Genomic DNA, 26309 nt, shown 5'->3' with positions numbered 1-26309 from the left:
AAAGTGTCTGTCTAAATAGTCAAAAAATTTAGCTGTCATAAGAATCCTTTGAGGAAACTTTATAAATACCTATCAAATATCAAATATCAGTGGCCAACATTTTTAAAAATACCATAAAGATCTAATAAAATGTTATAGAAAAGTTATAATAATCCTGAGGTACCCATAATTTATATCCTGGCACATTTAAAAATGTTCCTTTTGTTTAAAAATGGGCTTCAAAGATATCAATAGTTTTATTTGTATATTTTCTAAATCTTTGTGTGCTAGTCAATAGTCTGATTTTTAATTGTTTAAAGCAAATCCAATGCCACAAAGAGCTACTTTAGTCATGACTTGCAGGAGTTCAAGGGGAATATCCTCTTTCTTCACCCCTCTGCCCCTCCCCTACCTTCAAGTCTTCTCCTCACAGGTCTCTGCCTGGGAACTGTGGACCTTTGCTGCTCCTTTTCTTGGAAGAGTGGCTGTTGAAAGGAGTTAAATATGGCTCTTGGGTAAGTAAGTCTGGGTTGGAGGGCCATGAGGAAGGGTCAGCAAGAGGACAATCTCCCTCGGAGTCCGGAACTTGTAGAATAGCCTGCAATAGAGTGGACCACCAGCTGAGCTCCTTGAAGTGAGAGCTACAGGCTGGCAGGGAGAAGGGTGACCCCAGTGTCAACGAAGAAAAGTTAGATATGGCTGCACTTCAGAGAGCTCACCAACCAGGTGATGGTCACCAATAACAGCAGGAGGATGCTCCCAGTGCTGAAATTGAGTATGGCTGGCCTGGACCCGAACACCATGTGTTGTTTTATCTTGGATTTTGTGATGGAGAGCAACCACTTCTGGAAGTGTGTGAACAGAGAGTGGGTGCCTGGGGGGTCAGTCCAATTCATATGTGCATATGAAACTTCTTACATAAATAAAAGCTCTAAATTCATATAGTATGAGTTGAGGGTCTACAGGGGATGACTACCAGCCACGGCATTCTCAAGACTCAATGCATATCTGTCAAGGCTTACCAGAAAGAGATTACAGCTCTTAAAACTAAATACAACTCATTTGCAAGGGCTTGCTGTGATGCAAAAAGAAGCAGGGATCACAAAGATAAGATGGAAGAACCCAGAGACAAACAGCAACCTGGGTATTACTAATGGAAGTAGCTTATCCCCGGACTCAGTTCCTCCTATCTGCTGTCAACCCCCATCCTCAGTTTGGAGGTCCTGTCTCACTTTTCTCCACCCATGGCTGTGAAAAATGCTCTATGCTGAGGAACCACAGTTCACACATCCCTGTCCCTGTCCTCAAAGCTGTGCCTAGGACTCCTCCCCACTTGGACAAGCTCATACTTAGCCCATACACTCATTGGAAAAATTCTCCAACCTATTCTGACAATTCATTTGCAAGTTGTCCATGATCTGATCCCATGAACTTAGCCCAGCCTCAGCATGTGTGTACATACTATCATGTTACTCCTGAGCACAACAGGACTGCATCAGTACCCCAACCTGTGGTCAGCTAGCAGAGCACCTTCACACCAGGGTCTCAGACAGCATAGCTACCTAATGGGCTGGGAGTCCAGTCCTTCCCAGTGAACACTATCTTACCCAAATAATCTCAGGTCCCTTCTCCTCAGGATTCTCACTCTATAAGAACCATGTCCTGGCCACAGATATTCCTGACAGCCAATATCACACCTTGGCCTCATAACCTCATGGATATCCCTGTCACCACCTTCCATGTAAACCAAAGCCTTTCCTTAAAATATACACTATTTTTTTTTTTATGTCTACCACTTTTACTCAGGATTTGATCTAGGTACAAAATGACAGTCTCATAGGTCAAGAAAGAAAAAAAAATCTTATTAACTTCACTTTAAAATATGAAAAGCAATATATGTTCTGTTGTTCATCAAAAAAATAACCCCACCCATCATCTGCAACACAAGTGTAGTCCTATGTTGTGTTTGTATGCTACAGATGAATTTAAGTATGGAAACAAAACTCAGTTGGACTATTAAATCACCATTACTTGATCATAATAAAATTTTGTTTGCTAAGATCCAGAAACTTATTTGTTTGTGTCTCTTACAGAATATAGAAGATTTGACACACTAGAATTAATAAACTCAACTCGTCTTATTTAGTGAAATAAAAAGCATACTTTCAATTGCATTTCTTGTTTCTTCAGAGTAGTTTTCAGGTCCCTTTTGTGACAGCTATCATACTTATAGTTAAGCTGTTAGGGACAAAATAATAAATTCATAGTTGAGGACAACAGACTTTAACTGAAATGGAAATTTCACTGTTCTGCCCAATAGAATGCGTTTATTTTGAGCATATGTAATTGCCTCTTGTATTGTTAAACATACAATGGCAATATTTTTCTTCTGAAAAAAATAGCCAAAGACAATGAGCAAAACATTTTCTGCAAAATAAAGGCAATATGCAAAAAAAAAAAAAAAAAAGAAACAACAACAGCAAAAAACTAAATACAGTTCTAAAAAGATCTAGTGAGAGGAGTCAGTACTAGAAATTAGTGACAAACATAATCCACTAAAATTTTCAAAATTTACATAGCTCAAATTCTCGTCTTTTGCTAACTTACTGTGCATCTAGAAATATTTATTTTGGAAAATATTGAGCAAACTTCTTTTGCCCAGAATGAAAAACAAAAGAACACATGCTTTCCTTTTCAAAGGAGAGTGATTTTTTTTTTTTTGGCAGTACGCAGGCCTCTCACTGTTGCAGCTTCTCCCGTTGTGGAGCACAGGCTCTGGACACGCAGGTTCATCGGCCATGGCTTACGGGCCTAGCCACTCCGCGGCATGTGGGATCTTCCCGGACCGTGGCACGAACCTGTGTCCCCTGCATCGGCAGGCGGACTCTCAACCACTGTGCCACCAGGGAAGCCCTAAAGGAAAGTGATCTTAAGAGCTTATAATTACTTAGTAAAGGTTTTCTGAAGATCAAATGCTTTTTAAATGCCCTTTTTTTGGTAATCTCTAAATTAATTGGAAGCATGTAAAATTGTTCTAAATTAATGATAAAAAAATCAACTTCATATTTTTTAACTGGCTCTTTAAGTTTTATATTAACAAATTGTAGCTCATGATATACCTTAAAATATTCTGATAAAGTATCCAGATTAAGTTCATCCAAAGAAGAGATAATGCATTTCTACATTTGTTTGTGATAATTGGAGCAAAGACTGTATTAAACTAAATAATGATACTTTGACAGTGTAAAGATGCAAATGTACATGAAAGTAATATTTTTCCAATGGTGAGAAGATGTATTTTGTACTAGACCTGACTTAAGTCTTTTGCACAGGATATTTCTTTGTCTGGAAATGGCTTTCCCCACATAATCGCCTGGCTTACTCCTTCAATTTCATTCCTCACAGAGGCCACGCCTGACCACTCCACATCAACTGCCCCAATGTACTATGAAAACTCTTGGCCTGTTAGATTTTTTTCATAACATGAATTTTTATCTACTATGTTTATTCTTTTATTTTCCAAATATTTTATTGATTGCCTCCCTTGCCCCTGCCAGAATTCAAGTTCCTCAAGTGCAAGAACTCAAGTTTTCCTTGCTAGTTGATCAGTCCCCAAGACCTAGAATCATTTTTGGAAAATAGGAGCCCAGTACATATGTGTCAAAAAAACACTCAATGACCTAGGAGGAATTTCAGGAAAACTTTTGTTGTCATAATCACATAAAAATACATAATGTCTATAAAACAGCAATAACTAATTAGATGGGAAGAACAGGCTGGAATGAAAAAGGAATAATGAGGCAAAAATGGGTTTAGGTGAGATTAAAAAATACTGCTAAGAAAGTAAAAAACAAAATCTAAAAATTACAGCCACACTAGAGGCCCTAAGACAACAAGAAACATTGATATGATTATAAATGTCACAGCAATAATTCTTTTTTTGGTTAAATTCCTGAATCAAAAGCAAAGTATAAAGTCTGAGTTTTAAAGATGCGATAACTACATGTATTCAGAGAGAAACAAATTACCCAAATGTTTGATAAAAATGTTAAAAAAAATAATTATACACAAAAACTATTTAAAAAGTGATGAAGAATGAGAGAAATGTCAATTGATATTTACAAATATACCAGTCTAAATTAGGGATATGATTAGTCTGAAACCATTGAGTGTTAGAAAAAAATGATAAGAAGGTAAAAAAGAAGTTAATAAGAAATCAATGATAGTATGAAAAAGGAAAAAATTTCAACATAACAAGAAGATAATAGAAAAAGGAAATTGAGGTCATTTAACTACTAAACTGTAGACTGTTCTTTCTATGTAACTATGTTCTCACTCTATCCACTTTCTGCCTCCTATTTTTCCAACATACTTTGGACATTTTAAAATAAATTGCAACACACTTGAAAACAGATAAATTATAAGGGTTTACATCACATTTTCTTGCCACAATGTTATAAAACTAGTAATTATAACAAAATGTGATAAAATATTTTGAAGTTAAAACACACATTTCTGAAAGTTTGTGTAAATAGGAAAATAAAAGCTGAGTTTTTAGATTTCTTATAAATATCAAAGTAAATTATGTACCTCAAAACTCAAGCACAGGGGAGGAGTCAAGATGGCGGTGTGGGAACACGCAGAGTTAGCTTCTCCCCACAACTAGGGTGTCTGCCAGCCACTGGTAGGGGACTCTGACCCCCAAGGAGACAGGAGGAACCTCAGAGTGAACGAGTAGGATGTAGGCAGACCGATGGGGGAGAAGTGGAGCCCAGACAGGATTGGCGTCCCTCGGGCCGGGGAGCCTGCTGAGTTCCCAAGCCAATTCCCCCTCCCCTCAAAGCCCCATCCAGGCCACATGGGTCCTGAGGACATAGGAGGGAGGCTGGGGAGATCAGGAGTGGCAGATAGGAGGGGCCATCCAGGAGGATCAGGAGAGGAGCAGAGGGTGATTACCCTACTCACTTGGGCACAGGGAGCCTGCTGAGACCACAGGCTGGTCCCCTGACCTCCAAGGCCCCCTTTTCCCCCTACCGTATTGGTCCTGGGGACATAGGAGAGAGGCCTGGGAGATCAGAGAGGCAGGCAGGAGGGACCCTCCCAGACCCCAGACCAGAGGAGCAGGAGAGGAGAGGAGGGCATTTGCTCTGCCCCTGCTGGGCTCCCAGGTGAGGTCCCCTACCCTCTGAGACCAGGGGCGGGTGGCACGCCTGGGTTCCTACTGTTCCTTGAGTATAAGCCCCACCCCCCACAGCCCTCAGGACGTTTTCCAGCCTTGTGGGTCCTGAGCATTGGCCCCATACACCACCCAAACCTCACCCTTACTTAGGCACTGCTCTCCACAGCCAAGGCCTTCCCTCCCCCACCTTTTTTTTTTTTCCTTTTCCCTCCTCCTCTTTTTTGCTACAGGGTACTGATGTACATTCCAGTTGTTGATTCATATATATTTTTATTTTTACATTTTTTCTAATAAATCTGTTAGTTTCCTAGTCTAATTTTATTTTTACTTTGTTACTGTTCTTTGTTTTTTTCTTTTTTTTGCTGCCCAACATGGCTTGTGGGATCTTGATTCGTGACCTCAGGGTCGGGCGGAAGCTCTTGCAATGGGAGCTCTGAGTCTGAACCACTGGACTAACAGAGAACCTCAGACTCCAGGGAATATTCTTCAGAGTGAGGTCTCCCAGAGGTCCTCATCTCAGCACAAAGACCATCTCTACTCAATAGCCTACAAACTCTAGTGTTGGAAGCCTCAGGCCAAACAACCAGTAAAACAGGAACACAACCTACTCATTAAAAAAAAAAAATGAGATGGCAAAAAAATATGTCACAGTTGAAGGAGCAAGGTAAAAACCTACAAGACCAAGTAAATGAAAAGGAAATAGGCAATCTACCTGAAAAAGAATTCAGAGTAATGATAGCAAAGATGATTCAGAATCTCAGAAATAGAATGGAAGCACGGATTGAGAAAATACAAGAAGTGTTTAACAAAGACCTAGAAGAACTAAAGAACAAACAAACAGAGATGAACAACACAATAACTGAAATGAAAAACACACTAGAAGGAATCAGTAAAAGAATAGCGGAAGCAGAAGAATGAATAAGTGAGCTGGAAGGCAAAATGGTGGAAATAACTGCTGAGGAGAAAAATAAAGAAAAAAAGAATGAAAAGAATTGAAGACAATCTCAGAGACCACTGGGACAATACTAAATGCACCAACATTCAAATTATAGGTGTCCCAGAAGAAGAAGAGAAAAACAAATGGTCTGAGAAAATATTTGAAGAGATTATAGTGGAAAACTTCCTTAACATGGGAAAGGAAAGAGTCACCCAAATCCAGGAAGCACAGAGAGTCCCAATACAGGATAAAACCTAGGAAAAATACACCAGTACACATATTCATCAAATTAACAAAAATTAAATGCAAAGAAAAATATTAAAACAGCAAGAGAAAAACAAAAAAATAATATACAAAGGAATCCCCGTAAGGTTATCAGCTGATTTTTCAGTGGAAACCCTGCAAGCCAGAAGGGAGTGGCAGGATATACTTAAAGTGATGAAAGAAAAAAACCTACAACCAAGATTACTGTACCCAGCAAGGATTTAATTCAGGTTTGATGGAGAAGTCAAAAGCTTTTCAGACAAACCAAAGCTAAGGGAATTCAGCACCATGAAAACAGTTTACAACAAATGCTAAAGAAACTTCCCTAAGCAGGAAACACAAAGAGAAGAAAAAGACCCACAAAAACAAACCGAAAACAATTAAGAAAATGGTAATAGGAACATACATATCAATAATAACCTTGAAAGTAAATAAACTAAATGCTGCAACCAAAGGACACGGACTGGCTGAATGGATACAAAAAAAGACCCATATATTTGCTGCCTACAAGAGACCCAATTCAGTCCTAGGGACACATACAGACTGAAAGTGAAGGGATGGAAATAGATATTCCATGCAAATGGAAATCAAAAGAAAGCTGGAGTAGCAATACTTCTATCAGATAAAATAGACTTTAAAATAAAGACTGTTCCAAGAGATAAGGAGGGACATTCCATAATAATCAAAGGATCAGTCCAAAGAGAAGATATAACAATTATAAACGTTTATGCACCCAACATAGGAGCACTTCAATACATAAGGCAAATGCTATCAACCATGAAAGGAAAAATCAACAGTAACAAAATAATAGTAGGGGACTTTAACACCTCACTTACACCAATGGACAGATTATCCAGACAGAAAATTAATAAGGAAACACAAACTTTAAATGACATAATAGACCACATAGATCTAATTGATATTTATAGAACATTCCACCCAAAAGTGATGGAATACACTTTATTCTCAAGTGCTCATGGAACATTCTCCAGGATAGATCACATCTTGGGTCACAAATCAAGCCTCGGTAAATTTAAGAAAATTGAAACCTATTAAGCATTTTTTCTGACCACAACACTATGAGATTGGAAATCAATTACAGGAAAAAACCTGTAAAAAACACAAAAAAACATGGAAGTTAAACACTGCGCTCCTAAATAACCAAGAGATCACTGAAGAAATCAAAGAAGAAATAAAAAAATACATAGAAACAAATGACAATGAAAACACAATGACCCAAAACCTATGCATCACAGCAAAAGCAGTTCTAAGAGGGAAGTTTACAGCAATTCAATCTCACCTCAAGAAACAAGAAAAATCTCACATAAACAATCTAATGTTACTTTTAAGACAACTAAAGAAAGAAGAGCAAAGAAAACCCAAAGTCAGAGGAAGGAAAGAAATCATAAAGATCAGAGCAGAAATAAATGAAATAGAAATGAAGAAAACAATAGCAAAGATCAATAAAACTAAAAGCTGGTTCTTTGAGAAGATAAACAAAATTGATAAACCCTTAGACAGAATCATCAAGAAAAAGAGGGAGGGGACACAAATCAATAAAATTAGAAATGAAAAAGGAGAAATCACAACTGACACTGCAGAAATACAAAGGATTATAAGAGACTACTATAAACAACCATATGCCAATAAAATGGACAACCATGAAGAAATGGACAAATTCTTTGAAAGGTACAATTTTCCAAGACTGAACCAGGAAGAATTAGAAAATATGAATAGACCTATGACAAGTAATGAAATTGAAACCATAATTAAAAATCTTCCAACAAAAAAATGTCCAGGACAAGAGGGCTTCTCAGGTGAATTCTATCAAACATTTAGAGAAGAGCACATTTAGAGAAGAGCAAACACCAATCCTTCTCAAACTCTTCCAAAAAATTGCTGAGGGAGAAACACTCCCAAATTCATTATACGAAGCCACCAGCACCCTGATACCAAAACCAGAAAAAGGTATCACAAAAAATGAAAACTACAGGCCAATATCACTGATGAGCAGAGATGTAAAAATCCTGAACAAAACACTAGCAAACAGAATCCAACAGCACATTAAAAGGATCACACACCATGATCAAGTGGGATTTATCCCAGGGATGCAAGGATTCTTCAATATATGCAGATCAATCAATGTGATACACCACATTAACAATTTAAGGAATAAAAACAATATGATCATCTCAGTAGATGCAGAAAAAGCTTCTGACAAAATTCAACACCAATTTATTATAAAAACCCTCCAGAAAGTGGGCATAGAGGGAACCTACCTCAACATAATAAAGTCCATATATGACAAACCCACAGCAAGCATCATACTCAATGGTGAAAAGCTGAAAGCATTTCCACTAGGATCATGAACAAGAGAAGGATGTCCACTCTTGCCACTCTTATTCATCATAGTTTTGGAAGTCCTAGCCATGGCAATCAGAGAAAAAAAAGAAATACAAACTGGAAAAATAAGGATTAAAACCGTCACTCTTTGCTGATAACATGATGCTATACATAGAAAATCCTAAAGATACCACCAGAAAACTACTAGAACTAATCAATGAGTTTGATAAAGTTGCAGGATACAAAATTAATGCACAGAAATCTCTGGCATTCCTACACACCACCAACAAAAAATCAGAAAGAGAAATTAAGGAAACACTCCCATTTACCACTGCAGCAAAAAGAATAAAATACCTAGGAATAAACCTGCCTAAGGAGGCAAAAGACTTGTACTCAGAAAACTGTAAAACACTGATGAAAGAAACCAAAGATGACAAAAAACAGTTGGAGAAATATACCATGTTCTTGGATTGGAAGAATCAATATTGTGAAAATGACGATATAGCCTAAACCATCTACAGATTCAGTGTAATCCCTATCAAACTACCAATGGCATTCTTCACAGAATTGGAACAAAAAATCTTACAATTCATATGGAAACACAAAAGACCCCAAATAGCCAAAGCAAGCTTGAGAAAAAAAAAAATGGAGTTGGAGGAATTAGGCTCCCTGACTTCAAACTATACCACAAAGCTACAGTAATCAAGACAGTAAGGTACTGGCACAAAAACAAATATAGATCAATGGTACAGGACAGAATGACCAGAGATAAATCCATGCACATATGGACACCTGTTTTATGACAAAGGAGGCAAGAACATACAATGGAGAAAAGACAGCCTCTTCAATAAGTGGTGCTGGGAAAACTGGAGAACTACATGTAAAAGAATGAAATTAGAACACTACCTAACACCATACACAAAAATAAACTCCAAATGGATTAATGACTTAAATGTAAGACCAGACACTATAAAACTTTTGGAGGAAAACATAGGAAAAACACTCTGACATAAACCACAGGAAGAACTTTTTTGACCCACCTCCTAGAGTAACAGAAATAAAACCAAAAATAAACAAATGGGACTTAATTAAACTTAAAAGCTTTTGCACAGCAAAGGAAACCATAAACAAGACAAAAAGACAACCCTCCGAATGGGAGAAAATATTTGCAAATAAAACAACAGACAAAGGATTAATCTCCAAAATATACAAATAGCTCATGCAGCTCAATATCAAACAAGCAAGCAATCCAGTTAAAAAGTGGGCAGAAGACCTAAATAGACATTTCACCAAGGAAGACATACAGTTGGCCAAAAGGCACATGAAAAGATGCTCAACATCACTAATTATTAGAGAAATGCAAATCAAAACTACAGTGAGGTATCACCTCACGCCAGTCAGAATGGCCATTATCAAAAAGTCTAGAAACAATGAATGCTGGAAAGGGTGTGGTGAAAAGGGAGCCCTCCTGCACTGTTGGTGGGAATGTAAATTGATCCAAAACTATGGAAAACAGTATGGAGAGTCCTTAAAGAACTAAAAAAAAAACTACCATATGACCTAGCAATCCCACTATTGGGCATATACTCTGAGAGAACCATAATTCAAAAAGAGACATGCACCCCAATGTTCATTGCAGCACTATTTACAATAGCCAGGACATGGAACCAACCTAAGTGTCCATCAACAGAGGAATGGATAAAGAAGATGTGGCACATATATACAATGGAATATTACTCAGCCATAAAAAGGAACTAAATTGAGTTATTTGTAGTGAGGTGGGTGGACCTAGAGTCTGTCATACAGAGTGAAGTATGTCACCATATGTTAATGCATATATATGGAATCTAAAAAAAAATAGTACTGATGAACCTAGTTGCAGGGCAGGAATAAAGAGGTAGACATAGAAAATGGACTTGATGACGTGGGGTGGGAGGGGGAAGCTGGGGCAAAGTGAGAGTAGCATTGATGTATATACACTCCCGAATGTAAAACAGTTGGCTGGTGGGAAGAAGCAGCATAGCACAGGGAGATCAGCTCGGTGCTTTGAGGTGACCTAGAAGGGTGGGATAGGGAGGATGGGAGGGAGGCTTAAGAGGGAGGGGACATGGGGACATGTGTATGCATACGGCTGATTTGCTTTGTTGTGCAACAGAAACATGGTATTGTGAAGCAATTATACTCCAATAAAGATGTACTAAAAAAAATTGGTATCAATAGAAAAAAAAAAACCTCAAGCATAAGGACAGTTCGAAAAACTGCAGTATTTACAAAAGCTGAAGATACACAGTTCCAAAGATAATCAGCTCCACTCCTATATATATACCTAAACCCAACAGGAATGCATTCATAAGTTCACTGAAAGGCATGCACTAGAATATTCATTATAGCATTATTTGTAAGCCCAAACTGGGTGCTACCCACATAAATATCCACTCATAGGAGAAGCCGTGAAAATTGTGGAATACTCACACAATGGGAATTGATCGTCTATAATGTGCATAATGCATAATTTATCAATACTAAGTACAAAAAAAGACAGGACGAATCTCTGGTTTTAGAAGTCATGAGAGCAGTTAACTGGAACAGTTTTTACTGAGATGAGAATGTGCTAGGTTATTGGTATTCTGTTTTTGATCTGAGTCTGACTAAGCAGGTATCTTCTGACATGTGAAATCAATCCATTGAGCTGAACTCTTTTGATGTGGTTACTAGTCTTTACCGATACTATGTTCAATAAACACTTAAAAGTACATAGAAATGAAAAATATCATTCCCATATTTTTATTAATTCATTAAAATAAGTAGAAACACATTTTAATCATGGCATGCTTTGCAAAACAAAAGAAAAAAAAGACCCCTAACTTTCAAAGACTTTTATGATCACTCAAGAAAGCAAAATTACAGAGACAAAGAAGCATCAGGAAATCAGTAAGGAAAAATAAATGACAAATTTAAAAAAAATGATTTAAACATCAGGAAGTGTTATTTATACTGGTTCTGTGGGCTCCATGACTATGAATTCTTCTGTGAAGTGGATGAAGACTCCATCCAGGACAAATTTAATCTCAGTCAACTCAATGAGCAGGTGCCTCACTGTAGACAAGCTCTAGACATGATCTTGGACCTGGAGCCTGATGAAGAGCTCGAAGACAACCCCAACCAGAGAACCCTGATTAAGCAGTCAGCCAAGATGCTGTATGGGTTCACCCAGACCACCTATATCCTCACAAACCATGGCACCACCCAGATGTTGGAAAAGTACCAGCAGGGAGAGTTCGGCTACTGCCCCATGTGCACTGTGAGAACAAGCCAATGCTTTCCAATAGCCTTTCTGACACCCCAGGTGAGGCCCTGGTGAAGCTCTACTGCCCCAAGTGCATGGACAATTCCACACCTAAGACACCATCGAGACAGCACCACACAGAAGGCCCCTACTTGGGTACCAGTTTCCCTCACATTGCTCTTCATGGTGCATGCTGAATGCCGGCCCAAGCAGCCCACTAACCAGTTTATGTCCAAAGTGTACAGTTGCAAGATCCATCCACTGTCCTACCAGGTGCAGTTCCAAGCTGCCAGCAACTTTGAGTCTGTCAAGACCGTTCACTTATTCCCAACCCCACCTGTCACTCTGTCTTTGACAGTTCCAGTCCTCCCCTGCCACCTTTAAGGAAATCTCTATGGTTTATATTTTAAATTAGAAGAGTCATTATTGTGGTGTGAATATGAAATAAAGTAGAAAAAAGGCAAAAATAAGCATTTACTCAAAATTTATATAAAATCTTGCCAGATCTCTTCAGGAAAAATATCTTAGAGCTTGATGACTCCTAATATAAATGTTGTAAAATCATAAGGTATTTTAAAAATAATTCTATGGTAATTTATTTAATTACTAAATAAAATTGATTATTTATATTAAGATACATTAGCATCATTGATGAATATATGAGAAGAATACTGAATAGTACCATAATAATGAAGAAATTTTTTAAAAGATCTACAAAAACTACCATGTTGAAAGGTACAAGAATCACAGGTCTTTAGAAAGGAAATTTTCATATACCTAAAATCAACGAATTCTCATATTATTTAAATAGTTCTGGGCTATAAGTTGAAATGGACTTTACTGTGTCAAACCACAGACTGACTTGCATTATTTTAAAAAAAGCAAATCTCAAATATCACTAGTAAATAGCAATTAAATCTTAAGAGAGAATATATTTTTATACTTGATAAAATCAATTCAATGTTTAATAAAATTCAAAGAAAGCATAAGTACCAACAGACGTATCTAAACATGACAAGAATGTGTATCTCAATCCAGCTATATTTCAAAATGTTCTGGAAATTAATTTAATAGATTTATGATTATAAATGTGAAAAGAAGCTAAAATTTAGGTATATGATCTAGCAACTACTATAATGTACTACAAAACCTTTTATTTTCCCCTTGGAATAGAGAGTCAAGTCAAAAATAATGAATAATCCAATGAAATCAGAGTGTATACAAAATTTATGAACATCAGTGGGGAGAGATTGGATGACACATTAAATTGAGAATTGGCTAATTATGTCAAGTTGGGTTGATATAAAACATCTCTTAGTTGGAGAACTGAAATTCCAATCCCATCTCAGTGGAAAAAATCAAGATGCCTATTTGGAGAGTGTTCTTAGCCATCAAAATCTAGCTAGGCTAATTCAATGACTAATGATAACACCATACTTCTATGTGAGTGACAACAAATATAGACATTGTAATATTCATATTCTTCTCAGTATATTATTTGTTAAGCACTGCATGTTGTTCTAGTTTTTTTTTTCATATTATAAGTGTTAGTTTTTGTTAACTTGATCTTTCTACACCTATCTATCCTTGAGGTGCTTGGATTTATCCTGTAGATACTGTGTTGGAATCATGTTAGCCACCTCAGGGTCAGATATTATGAAACATTTTTGTAATCCACAATGGAGACTTTGTAACAAGCTACAGCAGTGGGGAGTAGCAATTTATTTAAGTATAAGGTATAAATGGGGCAGCAAAATAATAACATTAAAATTCAAACAAGACCCTTTCAAATAAGCATATTTGTTGAAAATATTTAATCTAAGAGGCAAGTAGACAGATGAGTAAGGACAAGGAGCAGAAAACTATGGTGTCTTGGAAAACCATATCCATGTGAAAACTGAATACTGTCAGCACCAAGTTCTTTCATGTAGTCTTGAATTCAACTGTAATTGAAGCACAGATCATAAATCAGAAAGGTTTTTCAATCTGACACCCTTAGAGGAAAAAAGTGACAAATGGAATTTTCAGATTGCAAAGCATTAGTTTATCATTGCACTTTGTTGTGAAGATATAGAGCAAAGTTGGAGAATATTTATATACCACATCCTAATGACACATGGAATAAGAAAGTTGAGCTCATCATTCTGAAACTTAATATCTCTTTTGTTTACTAAAAAAAGCAAAAAGCAAAACTGTGATAATTGATATTTTTCACTTATATCTAGGGATAGTTATATTAAGCATGGTGTTTGTACTAAGAAGCTGCTGTTGCTCAAATGGATATTGCAACATATTTTTCTTGTCCACTCAAATTTATAATCTATGTTAGACAGAATATTTAGTTTACCAACTTAATCTAATTATCCATACGTATACCCCAGTTACCATGTTTTAATTAATGTGAACATTATATAAATTATATAAATCATCTTGAATTATGAAAAGCTTTTAAAACTATCTTTCTAGCATATTGTTAAGATAAAATTAAAATTTTATTTACAGTCAATTCACTGAAAAACATTTTATCTGAAGCTTTTGGATGGAAAGAAAAAGCGTTTACCGTTACCTGTACCCTCAGAAGGACTGAGTCTCTTAGTATCAAATAACATATACATAAAGTATGAGATAACTTGTTTCTTAATCATATGCATTCGGAAGTATATACTGCCTTGCTAAATAAGGGTTTGAAAACTCTTATTCTGATGCTTTCTAGTTTCATAATCTTGAGAAAAGATACCTAATCTGTATTAAACTCAATTTATTAATTTGTGACGTTGACAAACATTGAGTGACTCCTCATAGATTAATAACATAAGCCACATAAAGTATACTACTATATATAGAAAATGATCAAAGTGTATTGACTACTATTGATATTAATTTAATGTAAGTAAGTGTATTTGGTAATTCCACCCAAACAATCTCTCTATAGTGCTCCTGGCTTCTGGGATATTATGGAGCTATTTTCACTAAAGATGGGAGATGATTCCACTTCAAATACAGCATATTTCTTTCAAACATATCTTCGATCCTGTTTCTATTTAGCATCCTTTGAAGTACAAATAAATTTCCAAAGGGAGCCAACCCTCTTTTGCTGAATGTTGTAAACAGATTTTTTTTCTTATTTATTTATTTTTTGTAAACAGATTTTAATCTCAGTACCTGACAGGACAACACAGCTCTTCTCTTCAGCACACCATGTATTTGTCACTCTACTCAGTGTATCCAGTTTTCTGTGCACTGTAGATCAGTAGCTGTATCTCCATCTCCAGGCATATTTATTTCTGCACTTTTTGTATCACCAAATAATCCTAAGTATGCATTGATTGTTTCCTGAATTTTATATTTCAAAGGCACTAGTTATTGATTGGGCAGCTCCAGAAACCTAGATTTGTGCCCTTGTCTCCAGTCCCCATTCAGGGACAGCTAGAGCAGTGGCCCATATGCCATTCTTCTCAAAAGCCTAATTGCTTCAGGTGACTATCCCTACTATTTTCTGAAACGTCTGAGGCTGAATTCAGAGAGTTGAATTCCGTTCTTTTTTGACATGTTCTAACTACATTCATGGAAGGAAACTTGTACACATTTTCAATTTTAAAAATTACCTAAAATAGTAAGACTTTAACTCCCCCTGGATGCCATGCCTCACAATCATGGTTGTTTCTTTGGGACATCAGTCTGGGCAGGAATCTCCTCCTCCTCCTTTGTCAGGAGGTGAAGTCATATCTTTGTGCTTGCATTTGTTCAGTTTCTCCACACTAAGTTTGGAAAGGCTGTTTTGATTATTTTACAATCCTGACATTCAATTGTGATCATGACTAACTTATTGCAACTAAAACTATTAAGAATCCAGGAATAAATCATCATCTTTCTGTTCTCAGAAGGACAAAGCATGCCACACTCGAAAGGAAAATTGTTTTTAGTAGACCTATTCAATTTTTCTGAAAGGATGCAATTCAACTGTAGACTACAAACACACATTGTACATATTTTACTGCATTGTGTAAGGAAACAAAAACACAGGTAAATAAAAGTAAAATTTCCTTCAGAGTTTTGCAATTCACTAAAATAGCACTATAAAATTTCTTTGTAAAAGAAGATAATAGGTCTGTTGGTTTCAAAACAGTTCTAGTAGGGTAAAAGTATCTTGAACTGTCAACAAATGTGGCATCCATCTTATCTATTAATGGTCTTGGGAAGACCGTTTTCAGAATGCAAAACTTTAAAACTGAAATTCACTTCATTGGGTTACAGCTTTTAATGGACTGTCACTGATAAGGAAATGATGGAGAGCACAATGTTTCTGCAATCTCATTAGCTGGATGTGTTGTGTGAAGTTGAATTTCCCAATCTCCAGAATACGAACATATAGTACCAGTGAGGAGAGAAGAAAAGCAATTCAAAGTTCTATATTTAACTTTTATTCTTTTGAATACAGCATTAAAATAACAATTTCCATGGCACTGTATTTTCCTTAGTTCTTTAGTGGGCAATAAAAATAAATCTCATATTATTTTAGCATAATATCATCCTTCCAAAGGAAATCTATTTTGAAATGACATCTCATGTGGTCAGAGAACTTCCCTTAGTTCATATAAAGTTGGCAACTACACTGTTTTCTTCATTAGAAAGAGACAAGATAATATATTCAATCATCAGCGTCACAGGGGCATGCTTCACGAGTATTTGCTTAAAACTTTTAATGCTGTGCAAATGTGACATTTAAGAAATATTTATTTAGAGTAAGCCAAATAAATTTGTTGACTCATTCATGATGCCCATGGAATATGATTTTCTATTGATCATTTATATTAAAATGTCAATGTGTAAAACTAGATCTCAAAAAGCAGGAATATCTGTATATGAATGCAAACTATGTCAATCATGTAGAATTGGTTGACAGGTACACAGATGTTTGGCATACTGCAGCTTAATTGACAAAATTTCCCTATAAAAATAATGGTTTTCTCTTTCCAATTTAATGGAGAAAGTCTATGAATTAAGGCATTCAAATTTTTTTAATATTTATAATTTCAACTTAAATATATTTAGATAGAAATATATAATGAAAGCAAAACAAAGAAACACAATTTTAGTCCCAGTTCTGCCACTTTATTTATTTATTTATCCCAGGCAAATCACTCAGTCTCTCTGAGTTCCCCTGTATTGATACTTTTGTGTCTAGTAACTAGATAATTATGTCAAAGACACTTATAATTTTATGATAACTTTATAAAGACCAGAAACGGGGTAGAGTGATCTCAAAAATACATTAAATATGTGCAGCAGTGAATAAGAATTCTGTTTTCCTCTATGAAGATGGTTGCTACAAATGTGCAATGTTTCAGGGGGGAGAAAAATGTGTCTTCTGACATCTGCAGCAGTATTTCCATGTAAACCAGGAAAAAAGAATGACTTCAAAGGACATAATGATAACTAAGATGTATGGAACACTTTCTATCACTGATAGCTTTAAAGATTTCCTTACAAAATCCTCATAGTAAGCCTCTGAAGTTGATCCCAAAATGACCATTATTTTCTAGATGAGGAACCTGGGACTCAAGAAATTTGGGTAAGACACACAAGGTGAAGTAGCTAGCAACATCAGAACTGGATTCAGAATATGAGAGTCTGGCTATAGAGGTGATATAACTTAACCATGCTTACAGCAACAATTTTGAAAAAATGTGAGAATTCGTTCAGAGATTTGGAAGAGATATGGAAAGAGACCATCCATTTTAGGCAAAAAATGTATTGAAAGCAATATCCCTTTGTTTCAAAAAATACCTGTATTGCTGTAATTTAAAAATAATCTTTTAAATACTCTTCCCCTTTATCAACTGAGAACAATTATTTGATTATTGGGAAATATATAAACAATCATATTAGCCAAACGATTAGAGTTGCTTGGTCTTCAACCAATGGCTTTTGGAAGGAAATACATTTTTCTCTTGATGCTCCTCAAGGAAAAATTGACATAAGAAATAATTGTCACTTAAATATTTTCTAAATGCTTTTAAGGACTTTGATTAAAATTGGGGAGGGGCAAGACCAAGGTCAAGTACATAATGCTTTTTCATTTAACAAGGAGGAACTTCCTGACTTATTTGATTCAGCTCACAAGGACTTTTTTTTGTTAACATCAACACTCAAAAATTTAGAGAGCTCACATTAAAATATGAATTTCTTTCTTTTCCACAAAAACTGGAATATCTGCCAAACCTGGTTCTGAATTCCAATGTGGCAATGATCCATGGTTGCTGGATAGCAGCTGCCACCTTTAGGTGGACCACGCACTTTGCAATGCTTCCAACCACCCGGGGCCTGCTTCACTCAATTACATTTCCAATCTGGCATTAAAAAAAAGAATATTCAGTGCTTTACAGTCTCCTCCTTAATGCCACCATTTAATACTTTTTTTTTTCCTTCCCAATACTCATTAGGGTCTTGTGAAATGCCCTGAGTCCAAAGCAGTGAATAATTTTTGTTACCAGTGGAAAGAAGGATGGATTAATTTGACTAATTTCCTCTGAATGCCTTGAAGTAAGGCATCAAAGAATCACTGTTTACCTCTTGAAATGCTCAGATTTGATTCTATAGTAAAGAAAATGTGATTCAACTTTCATCCAAAGGACAATTGGAGAACTTTGTGCTTAAACAAAGACATATCATAGTCCATTTTATTCTTTTCTTAAAAGGTATGCATTTAGCATTATTTACCCCCTGGCATGTATCAGTAAAAATAGTTTCCCTTTAATATGATTTTTAAGTGTAGATTTATAATTAAAATACATTCACACTGTAAAAGAAGCTTTCGTCCAAGGAAAATAAAATTTGAAACTATTTTAACATACTCAAATTTGTGCTTTCAGAAAACTTCCCGAATTATTGCATTACAATTAGTTGCTATGAAATCATCTAGCCCTTGCTGTTCTGAAAAGAACCTTGCATAGTAGCCCTATAATTATATGTGCATTATCTGAGTGAATTGAGAACAATAAAAATAATGAATTATATTAAGTTTATGAATTATAATTTGTATCATTTAGGGCATAATTTTGATTTTTCAGAATGTAATTAGTACTTTGATTCTTTATATAGCTAAAATCTGAAAATGAGATAGAGTTGTGCCGCCTTTACAATCCTTAGTATCTCTGTCTTTGTCTCCGTCTGTCTCTCTTGCTCTCACAAGCACAGAAAACACACACACACACACACACACACACACACACACCTGCAATATCTTTTCTACTCAAAGTCTGAAAGATTATACTTACATGGTGTTTTGAAACAACAAAAAAGAAAACTTAATGCTAAGGCATACTCTCTTAGAGATAGTCTGTGGTATACTCACACATACTGATGGTTAAAATGGAAAATATTTTTAAATGATACACAAGACAGCAATTTTCTATGAGCTTTGATAATGCATGACTTTTGCCTCTCAGTTCAACTTTATAGACACTATATTGAAGAATCTTAAAAACAGTTCAGATCACCTTTATGCATAGAACTGTTCATCATAGTTCTACAAAATGAAAACCTGGAAACAGAATTTCAAAACTAGGAATTAGTAATTTTTTATTTCACAAAGTATATTATTCTAATGCTACTAAAGTAATATATAAGGAGTGTGTAAAAAAACAAAGTCCATCAAAAGTATTTCCTTTAATGTTAAATGACCAAAAAGTGCCAGACATTTCAAAATCCAGTTGTGTTTGTGTTGGTATGTGTGAAAACTGACAAGTAGAATATAATATTTATATTAAAAATCAAGTAGGTGAACATAGCCAAGACTACCTTATTAAATAGAAAAAAATGGAATGACTTACATTATTGAATATAAACACATATCGTGTTACCATCCTCTAAAACACAATTTTTGTACAATCTATACAATCTACGTGTAGGATATATATACTCTGTAAAAGTTACTTTTAAATGCTTTTGAGAGCTGTGGTTTTCCCTATTTTATCCTATTCTGATTCCACATTTTTCCAATATTGACCTCATATTGCATTTGTAATCAGAAATAAAATTTTAAATAATAAAGTTGGAGTGAGCCTTAGTGCATCCTGCAGGCAGTTTCCCAGCAAGTACCGTGGACCTCAGTTAAGCAACATCCCAATAGGTGTTCCAGCCACTTCCCTGCGAGTTCAGGGCCCACTCCACCTACCCCAAATGTAGCTCCCCATGAGTTTCCTCTACATATAGGAGGCAGTTCTCTGCTTGCTGGCATCCTCCTGTGGAACTTCAGTGAACTTCTCCACTATCTGCTGGGCTACAGCCATGCGCCACCAGGGGGTTCTGAGCCTCAGTTTGGGGTGGGGGGTGGTGTTTTTGGGGTGGGAGTGAGGGAGGAACTTTTGCACTGATATCACCCCTAAGAGTGGCTGCTTTCTCTATTAGGTATTACTGCATTCTTTACTCCATTCACCTGTTACTAGGTATGAATTCTTTTGATAAACTGCACCCATTCCACGTACCGCATGGTTTATCTCCTGACTGAACCATGACTGAAAAATCAGCATTATTTACAGAAGAAGACAGATTGAAAGAATCCAACTGGTAAAATGTAAGGGTAATATTTAGGTCAAATGTGAGACACAGGGTAACATGAAAAAACTGTAAATGAAACCTTCCTCATTTGAGAAGAAGAGAGTGAAAAAAATGTGACTTTGGATCTAATGACTAAGCTTCTAAAGAGGAAGAAAAAAAATTATCTTACTGAACTAATTATACAAATCATTGCAACAGTTAGGCATAAAGGTAGTTTTTTCTTTTTTTTTTTGGAGTATAGTTGATTTACAATATTGTGTCAGTTTAGTTTCAGGTATACAGCAAAGTGATTCAGTTATACATATACACATATCTACTATTTTTCATATTCTTTTCCCATATAGCTTATTAGAGAATATTGAGTTCCCTGTGCAATACAGTAAGTCCTTGTTGATTATCCATTTTATATCTAGTAGTTTGTATATGTTAATCCCTACCTTAAAGGCAGTTTTTGAATCTACTTTTTTTTAATGTTTGTCTTTTTTAACATCTTTACTAGAGTATAATTGTTTACAGTGTTGTGTTAGTTTCTGCTGTATAACAAAGTGAATCAGCTATATACATACATATATCCCCTCTTGCGTCTCCCTCCCAACCTCCTTATTCCACTTCTCTAGGTGGTCGCAAAGCACCGAGCTGATCTGCCTGTGCCATTCAGCTGCTTCACACTAGCTATCTATTTTACATTTGGTAGTGTATATATGTCAGTGCTACTCTCTCACTCCGTCCCAGTTTACCCTTCCCCCACACCATGTCCTCAAGACCATACTCTACATCTGTGTCTTGATTCCTGGCCTGCCCCTAGGTTCATCAGCTTTTTTTTTTTTTAGATTCCATATATATGTGTTAGCATATGGTCCTTGCTTTTCTCTTTCTGACTTACTTCGCTCTGTATGACAGACTCTAGGTCCATCCACCTCACTACAAATAACTCAATTTTGTTTCTTTTTATGGCTGAGTAATATTCCATTGTAAATATGTGCCACATCTTTTTTATCCATTCATCTGTCTATGGACACTTAGGTTGCTTCCATGTCCTGGCTATTGTAAATAGTGCTGCAATGAACATTGTGGTACATGACTCTTTTTGAATTATGGTTTTCTCAGGGTATATGCCCAGTAGTGGGATTGCTGGGTCATATGATAGTTCTATTTTTAGCTTTTTAAGGAACCTCCACAGTGTTCTCCATAGTGGCTATATCAATTCACATTCCCACCAACAGTGCAAGAGGGTTCCCTTTTCTCCACACCCTCTCCAGCATTTATTTGTTTGTAGATATTTTGACAATGGCCATTCTGACCAGGGTGGGGTGATACCTCACTGCAGTTTTGACTTGCATTTCTCTGATGATTAGTGATGTTGAGCATCCTTTCATGTGTTTGTTGGCAACCTGTATAACTTCTTTGGAGAAATGTCTCTTTAGGTCTTCTGCCCATTTTGGGGTTGGGTTGTTTTTTTAATTGGTATTGAGCTGCATGAGCTGCTTGTAAATTTTGGAGATTACTCCTTTGTCAGTTGCTTCATTGGCATATATTTTCTCCCATTCTGAGGGTTGTCTTTTCATCTTGTTTATGGTTTCCTTTGCTGTTCAAAAGCTTTGAAGTTTCATTAGGTCCCATTTGTTTAGTTTTTATTTCCATTTCTCTAGGAGGTGGGTCAAAAAGGATCTTGCTGTGATTTATGTCATAGAGTGTTCTTCCTGTTTTCCTTTAAGAGTTTTATAGTGCCTGGCCTTACATTTATGTCTTTGATCCATTTAGAGTTTATTTTTGTGTATGGTGTTTGGGAGTGTTCTAATTTCATTCTTTTACATGTAGCTGTCCAGTTTTCCCAGCACCACTTATTGAAGAGGCTCTCTTTTCTCCATTGCATATTCTTGCCTCCTTTATCAAAGATAAGGTGACCATAGGTGCGTGGGTTTGTCTCAGGGCTTTCTATCTTGTTCCATTGATCTATATTTCTGTTTTTGTGCCAGTACCATACTGTCTTGATTACTGCAGCTTTGTAGTATAGTCTGAAGTCAGGAAGCCTGATTCCTCCAGCTCCATTTATCTTTCTCAAGATTGCTTTTGCTATTCGGGGTCTTTTGTGTTTCCATACAAATTGTGAATTTTTTGTTCTAGTTCTGTGAAGAATGCCATTGGTAGTTTCATAGGGATTGCATTGAATCTGTAGATTGCTTTGGATAGTATAGTCATTTTCACAATGTTGATTCTTCCAATCCAAGAACATGGTATATCTCTCCATCTGTTTGTATCATCTTTCTTTCATCAGTGTCTTATAGTTTTCTGCATACAGGTCCTTTGTCTCCTTAGGTAGCTTTATTCCTAGGTATTTTATTCTTTTTGTTGCAGTGGTAAATGAGAGTGTTTCCTTAATTTATCTCTCGATTTTTCATCATTAGTGTATAGGAATGCAAGAGATTTCTGTGCATTTATTTTGTATCCTACTACTCTACCAAATTCATTGATTAGCTCTAGTAGTATTCTGGTAGCATCTTTAGGATTCTCTATGCATAGTATCATGTCATCTGCAAATAGTGACAGCTTTACTTCTTCTTTTCCAATTTGGATTCCTTTTATTTCTTTTTTTTTCTCTGATTGCTGTGGCTAAAACTTCTAAAACTATGTTGAATAATAGTGGTGAGAGTGGGCAACCTTGTCTTGTTCCTGATCTTAGTGGAAATGGTTTCAGTTTTTCACCATTGAGAATGATGTTGGCTGTGGGTTTTTCATATTTGGCCTTTATTATTTTGAGGTAGGTTCCCTCTATGCCCACTTTATGGAGAGTTTTTATCATAAACAGGTGTTGAATTTTGTCAAAACCTTTGTCTGCATCTACTGAGATGATCATATGGTTATTATTCAATTTGGTAACATGGTCTATCACATTGATTGATTTGCGTATATTGAAGAATCCTTGAATTCCTGGGATAAATCCCACGTGATCATGGTGTATGATACTTTTAATGTGCTGTTGGATTCTGTTTGCTAGTATTTTGTTGAAGATTTTTGCATCTATGTTCATCAGTGATATTGGCCTGTAGTTTTCTTTTTTTGTAACATCTTTGTCTGGTTTTGGTATCAGGGTGATGGTGGCCTCATAGAATCAGTTTGGGAGTGTTATTCCCTCTGCTTATTTTGGAAGAGTTTGAGAAGGACAGGTGTTAACTCTTCTCTAATTGTTTGGTAGAATTCACCTCTGCAGCCATCTGGTACTGAGATTTTGTTTGTTGGAAGATTTTAAATCACAGTTTCAATTTCAGTGCTTGTGATTTGTCTGTTTATATTTTCTATTCCTGGTTCAGTCTCAGAAGGTTGTGCTTTTTTTAAGCATTTGTCCACTTCTTCCAGGTTGTCCATTTTATCGGTATATCGTTGCTTGTAGTAATCTCTCATGATCCTTTGTATTTCTGCAGTGTCATTTGTTACTACTTCTTTTTCATTTCTAATTCTATTGATTTGGGTCCTCTTCCTTTTTTCTTGATGAGTCTGGCTAATGGTTTATCAATTTGTTTATCTTCTCAAACAACAAGCTTTTACTTTTATTGATCTTTGCTATTGTTTCCTTCATTTCTTTTTCATTTATTTCTGATCTGATCTGTATGATTTCTTTCTTTCTGCTAACTTTGGGACTTTGTGTGTGTGTGTTCTTCTTTCTCTAATTGCTTTACGTGTAAGGTTAGGTTGTTTGAGATTTTTCTTGTTTCCTGAGGTAGGACTCTATTGCTATAAACTTTCCTCTTAGAACTGCTCTTGCTGCATCCCATACGTTTTGGGTCATTGTGTTTTCATTGTCATTTGTTTTTAGGTAGTTTTTGATTTCCTCTTTGATATCTTCAGTGATCCCTTGGTTATTTAGTAGCGTATTGTTTAGCCTCCATGTGCTTGTATTTTTTACAGTTTTTCTACTGTAATTGATATATTGTCTTACAGGGTTGTGGTAGGAAAAAATACTTGATATGATTTCAATTCTCTTAAATTTAGCAACACTTGAGTTGTCACTCATGATATGGTCTATTCTGGAGAATGTTCCATGAGCACTTGAGAAGAAAGTGTGTTCTGTTGTTTTGGGATGGAATGTCCTATAAATATCAACTAAGTCTATCTTGTCTAATGTGTCCTTTAAAGCTTGTGTTTCCTTATTTATTTTCATTCTGGATGACCTGTTCATTGGTGAAAGTGGGGTGTTAAAGTCCCCAACTATTTTTGTGTTACTGTCAGTTTCCCGTTTTATGGCTGTTAGCATGTGCTTTATGTATTGGATTGATCCCTTGATCACTATGCAGTGTCCTTCTTTGTCTCTTGTAATAGTCTTTATTTTAAAGTCTATTTTGTGTGATATGAGAATTGCTACTCCAGCTTTCTTTTGAATTCCATTTGCATGGAATATCTTTTTCCATCCCCTCACTTTCAGTCTGTATGTTTCCCTAGGTCTGAGGTGGGTCTCTTGTAGATAGCATATGTACAGGCCTTGTTTTTGTATCCCTTCAGCCAGTATAGGTCTTTAGGTTGGAGCATGTAATCCATTTATTTAAGGTAATTGTCAATATGTATGTTCCTATTACCCTTTTCTTAATTGTTTTGTTTTTGTTTTTGTGGGTCTTTACTTTTTCTAGTGTTTCCTGCCTAGAGAAGTTCCTTTAGCATTTGTTGTAAAGCTGGTTTGGTGTTGCTGAATTCTATTAACTTTTGCTTATCTGTAAAGATTTTTATTTCTCCATAGAATCTGAATGAGATCCTTGCTGCGTAGAGTAATCTTGGTTGTAGGTTTTTCCCTTTCATCACTTTAAATATGTCCTGCCACTTCCTTCTGGTTTGCAGAGTTTCTGCTGAAAAATTTGTTGTTTCTGTTGAAAAATTTGTTTCTGCTGAAAATTTGTTGCTTTTCCCTTGCTGCTTTTAATAATTTTTTCTTTGTATTTAAGTTTTGATAGTTTGATTAATATATGTCTTGGTGTGTTTCTCTTTGGGTTTATCCTGTATGGTACTCTCTGCTTCCTCGATTTAATTGACTATTTCCTTTCCCATGTTAGGGAAGTTTCGACTATAATCTCTTCAAAGTTTTTCTCAGACCCTTTCCTTTTCTCTCTTCTTCTTCTGGGACCCATATAATTCGGTCTGTTTAATGTTGTCCCAGAGGTCTCTGAGACTGTCCTCAATTCTTTTCATTCTTTTTTCTTTATTCTGCTCTGTGGCAGTTATTTCCACCATTTTATCTTCCAGCTCACTTTTCCATCTTCTGCCTCAGTTATTCTGTTATTGATTCCTTCTAGAGTATTTGTAATTTCAGTAACTGTGTTGATCATCAGTGTTTGTTTGCTCTGTAGTTCTTCTAGGTCCTCCTTATGTTTCTTGTATTTTCTCCCTTCTGTTTCCTGGATTTTGGATCACCTTTACTATCATTACTCTGAATTCTTTTCAGGTAGGTTGCCTATTTCATCTTCATTTATTTGGTCTTGTAGGTTTTTACCTTGCTCCTTCAACAACATATTTTTTTGTTGTTTCTTTTTTTTGGGGGGGGGGTGTGCTTTTGTATTCCTGTCTTACAGGTTGTTTGTCATGAGTCGCCCAGCACTGGAGTTTGTAGGCACTTGGATAGAGCTGGGTCTTGGTGCTGAGATGAGGACTTCCGGGAGGCCTCACTCTGATTGATATTCCCTGGGCTCTGAGGTTCTCTGTTAGTCCAGCGGTTTTGACTCAGAGCTCCCATCGCTGGAGCTTGGGCCTGACATCCAGCTGGGGAACCAAGATCCTGCAAG

At 36.1% G+C, this 26309-nt stretch overlaps 1 protein-coding gene and 2 pseudogenes across 4 annotated transcripts in view; 2 read left to right on the top strand and 1 right to left on the bottom strand.

Annotated features, from left to right (window-relative positions):
* LOC149743914 (T-box transcription factor T pseudogene) overlaps positions 1-11706 on the top strand; it is a 22991-nt pseudogene extending 11285 nt beyond the window's left edge.
* LOC149743912 (uncharacterized) overlaps positions 1-26309 on the bottom strand; it is a 77017-nt gene that overhangs the window by 21583 nt on the left and 29125 nt on the right. For 2 of the 4 annotated variants that reach the window (XM_089906039.1, XM_089906042.1), the window contains one exon: positions 10604-13931. The exons of 1 other annotated variant lie outside the window; for it this stretch is intronic. Coding sequence is in view for 2 of the 3 variants with exons in the window: in XM_089906042.1 (XP_089762168.1) it covers positions 13912-13931 (20 nt within the window). In the remaining variant the exon portion in view is untranslated. One more of the 4 variants, XM_089906040.1, reaches the window with a different exon arrangement.
* On the top strand, positions 3786-14898 carry LOC149743913 (casein kinase II subunit beta-like; annotated as a pseudogene).

This window comes from Delphinapterus leucas, unplaced genomic scaffold (assembly GCF_059928025.1).
Source record: "Delphinapterus leucas isolate spDelLeu-1000000601 "Yukka" unplaced genomic scaffold, BTC_Dleu_Yukka2 spDelLeu_asBTCV2_sq53, whole genome shotgun sequence".
Classification (NCBI taxonomy): Eukaryota; Metazoa; Chordata; class Mammalia; order Artiodactyla; family Monodontidae; genus Delphinapterus; species Delphinapterus leucas.
The sequence above is the reverse complement of the archived record's forward strand: the minus strand, read 5'-3'. Positions and strand labels throughout refer to the sequence as shown.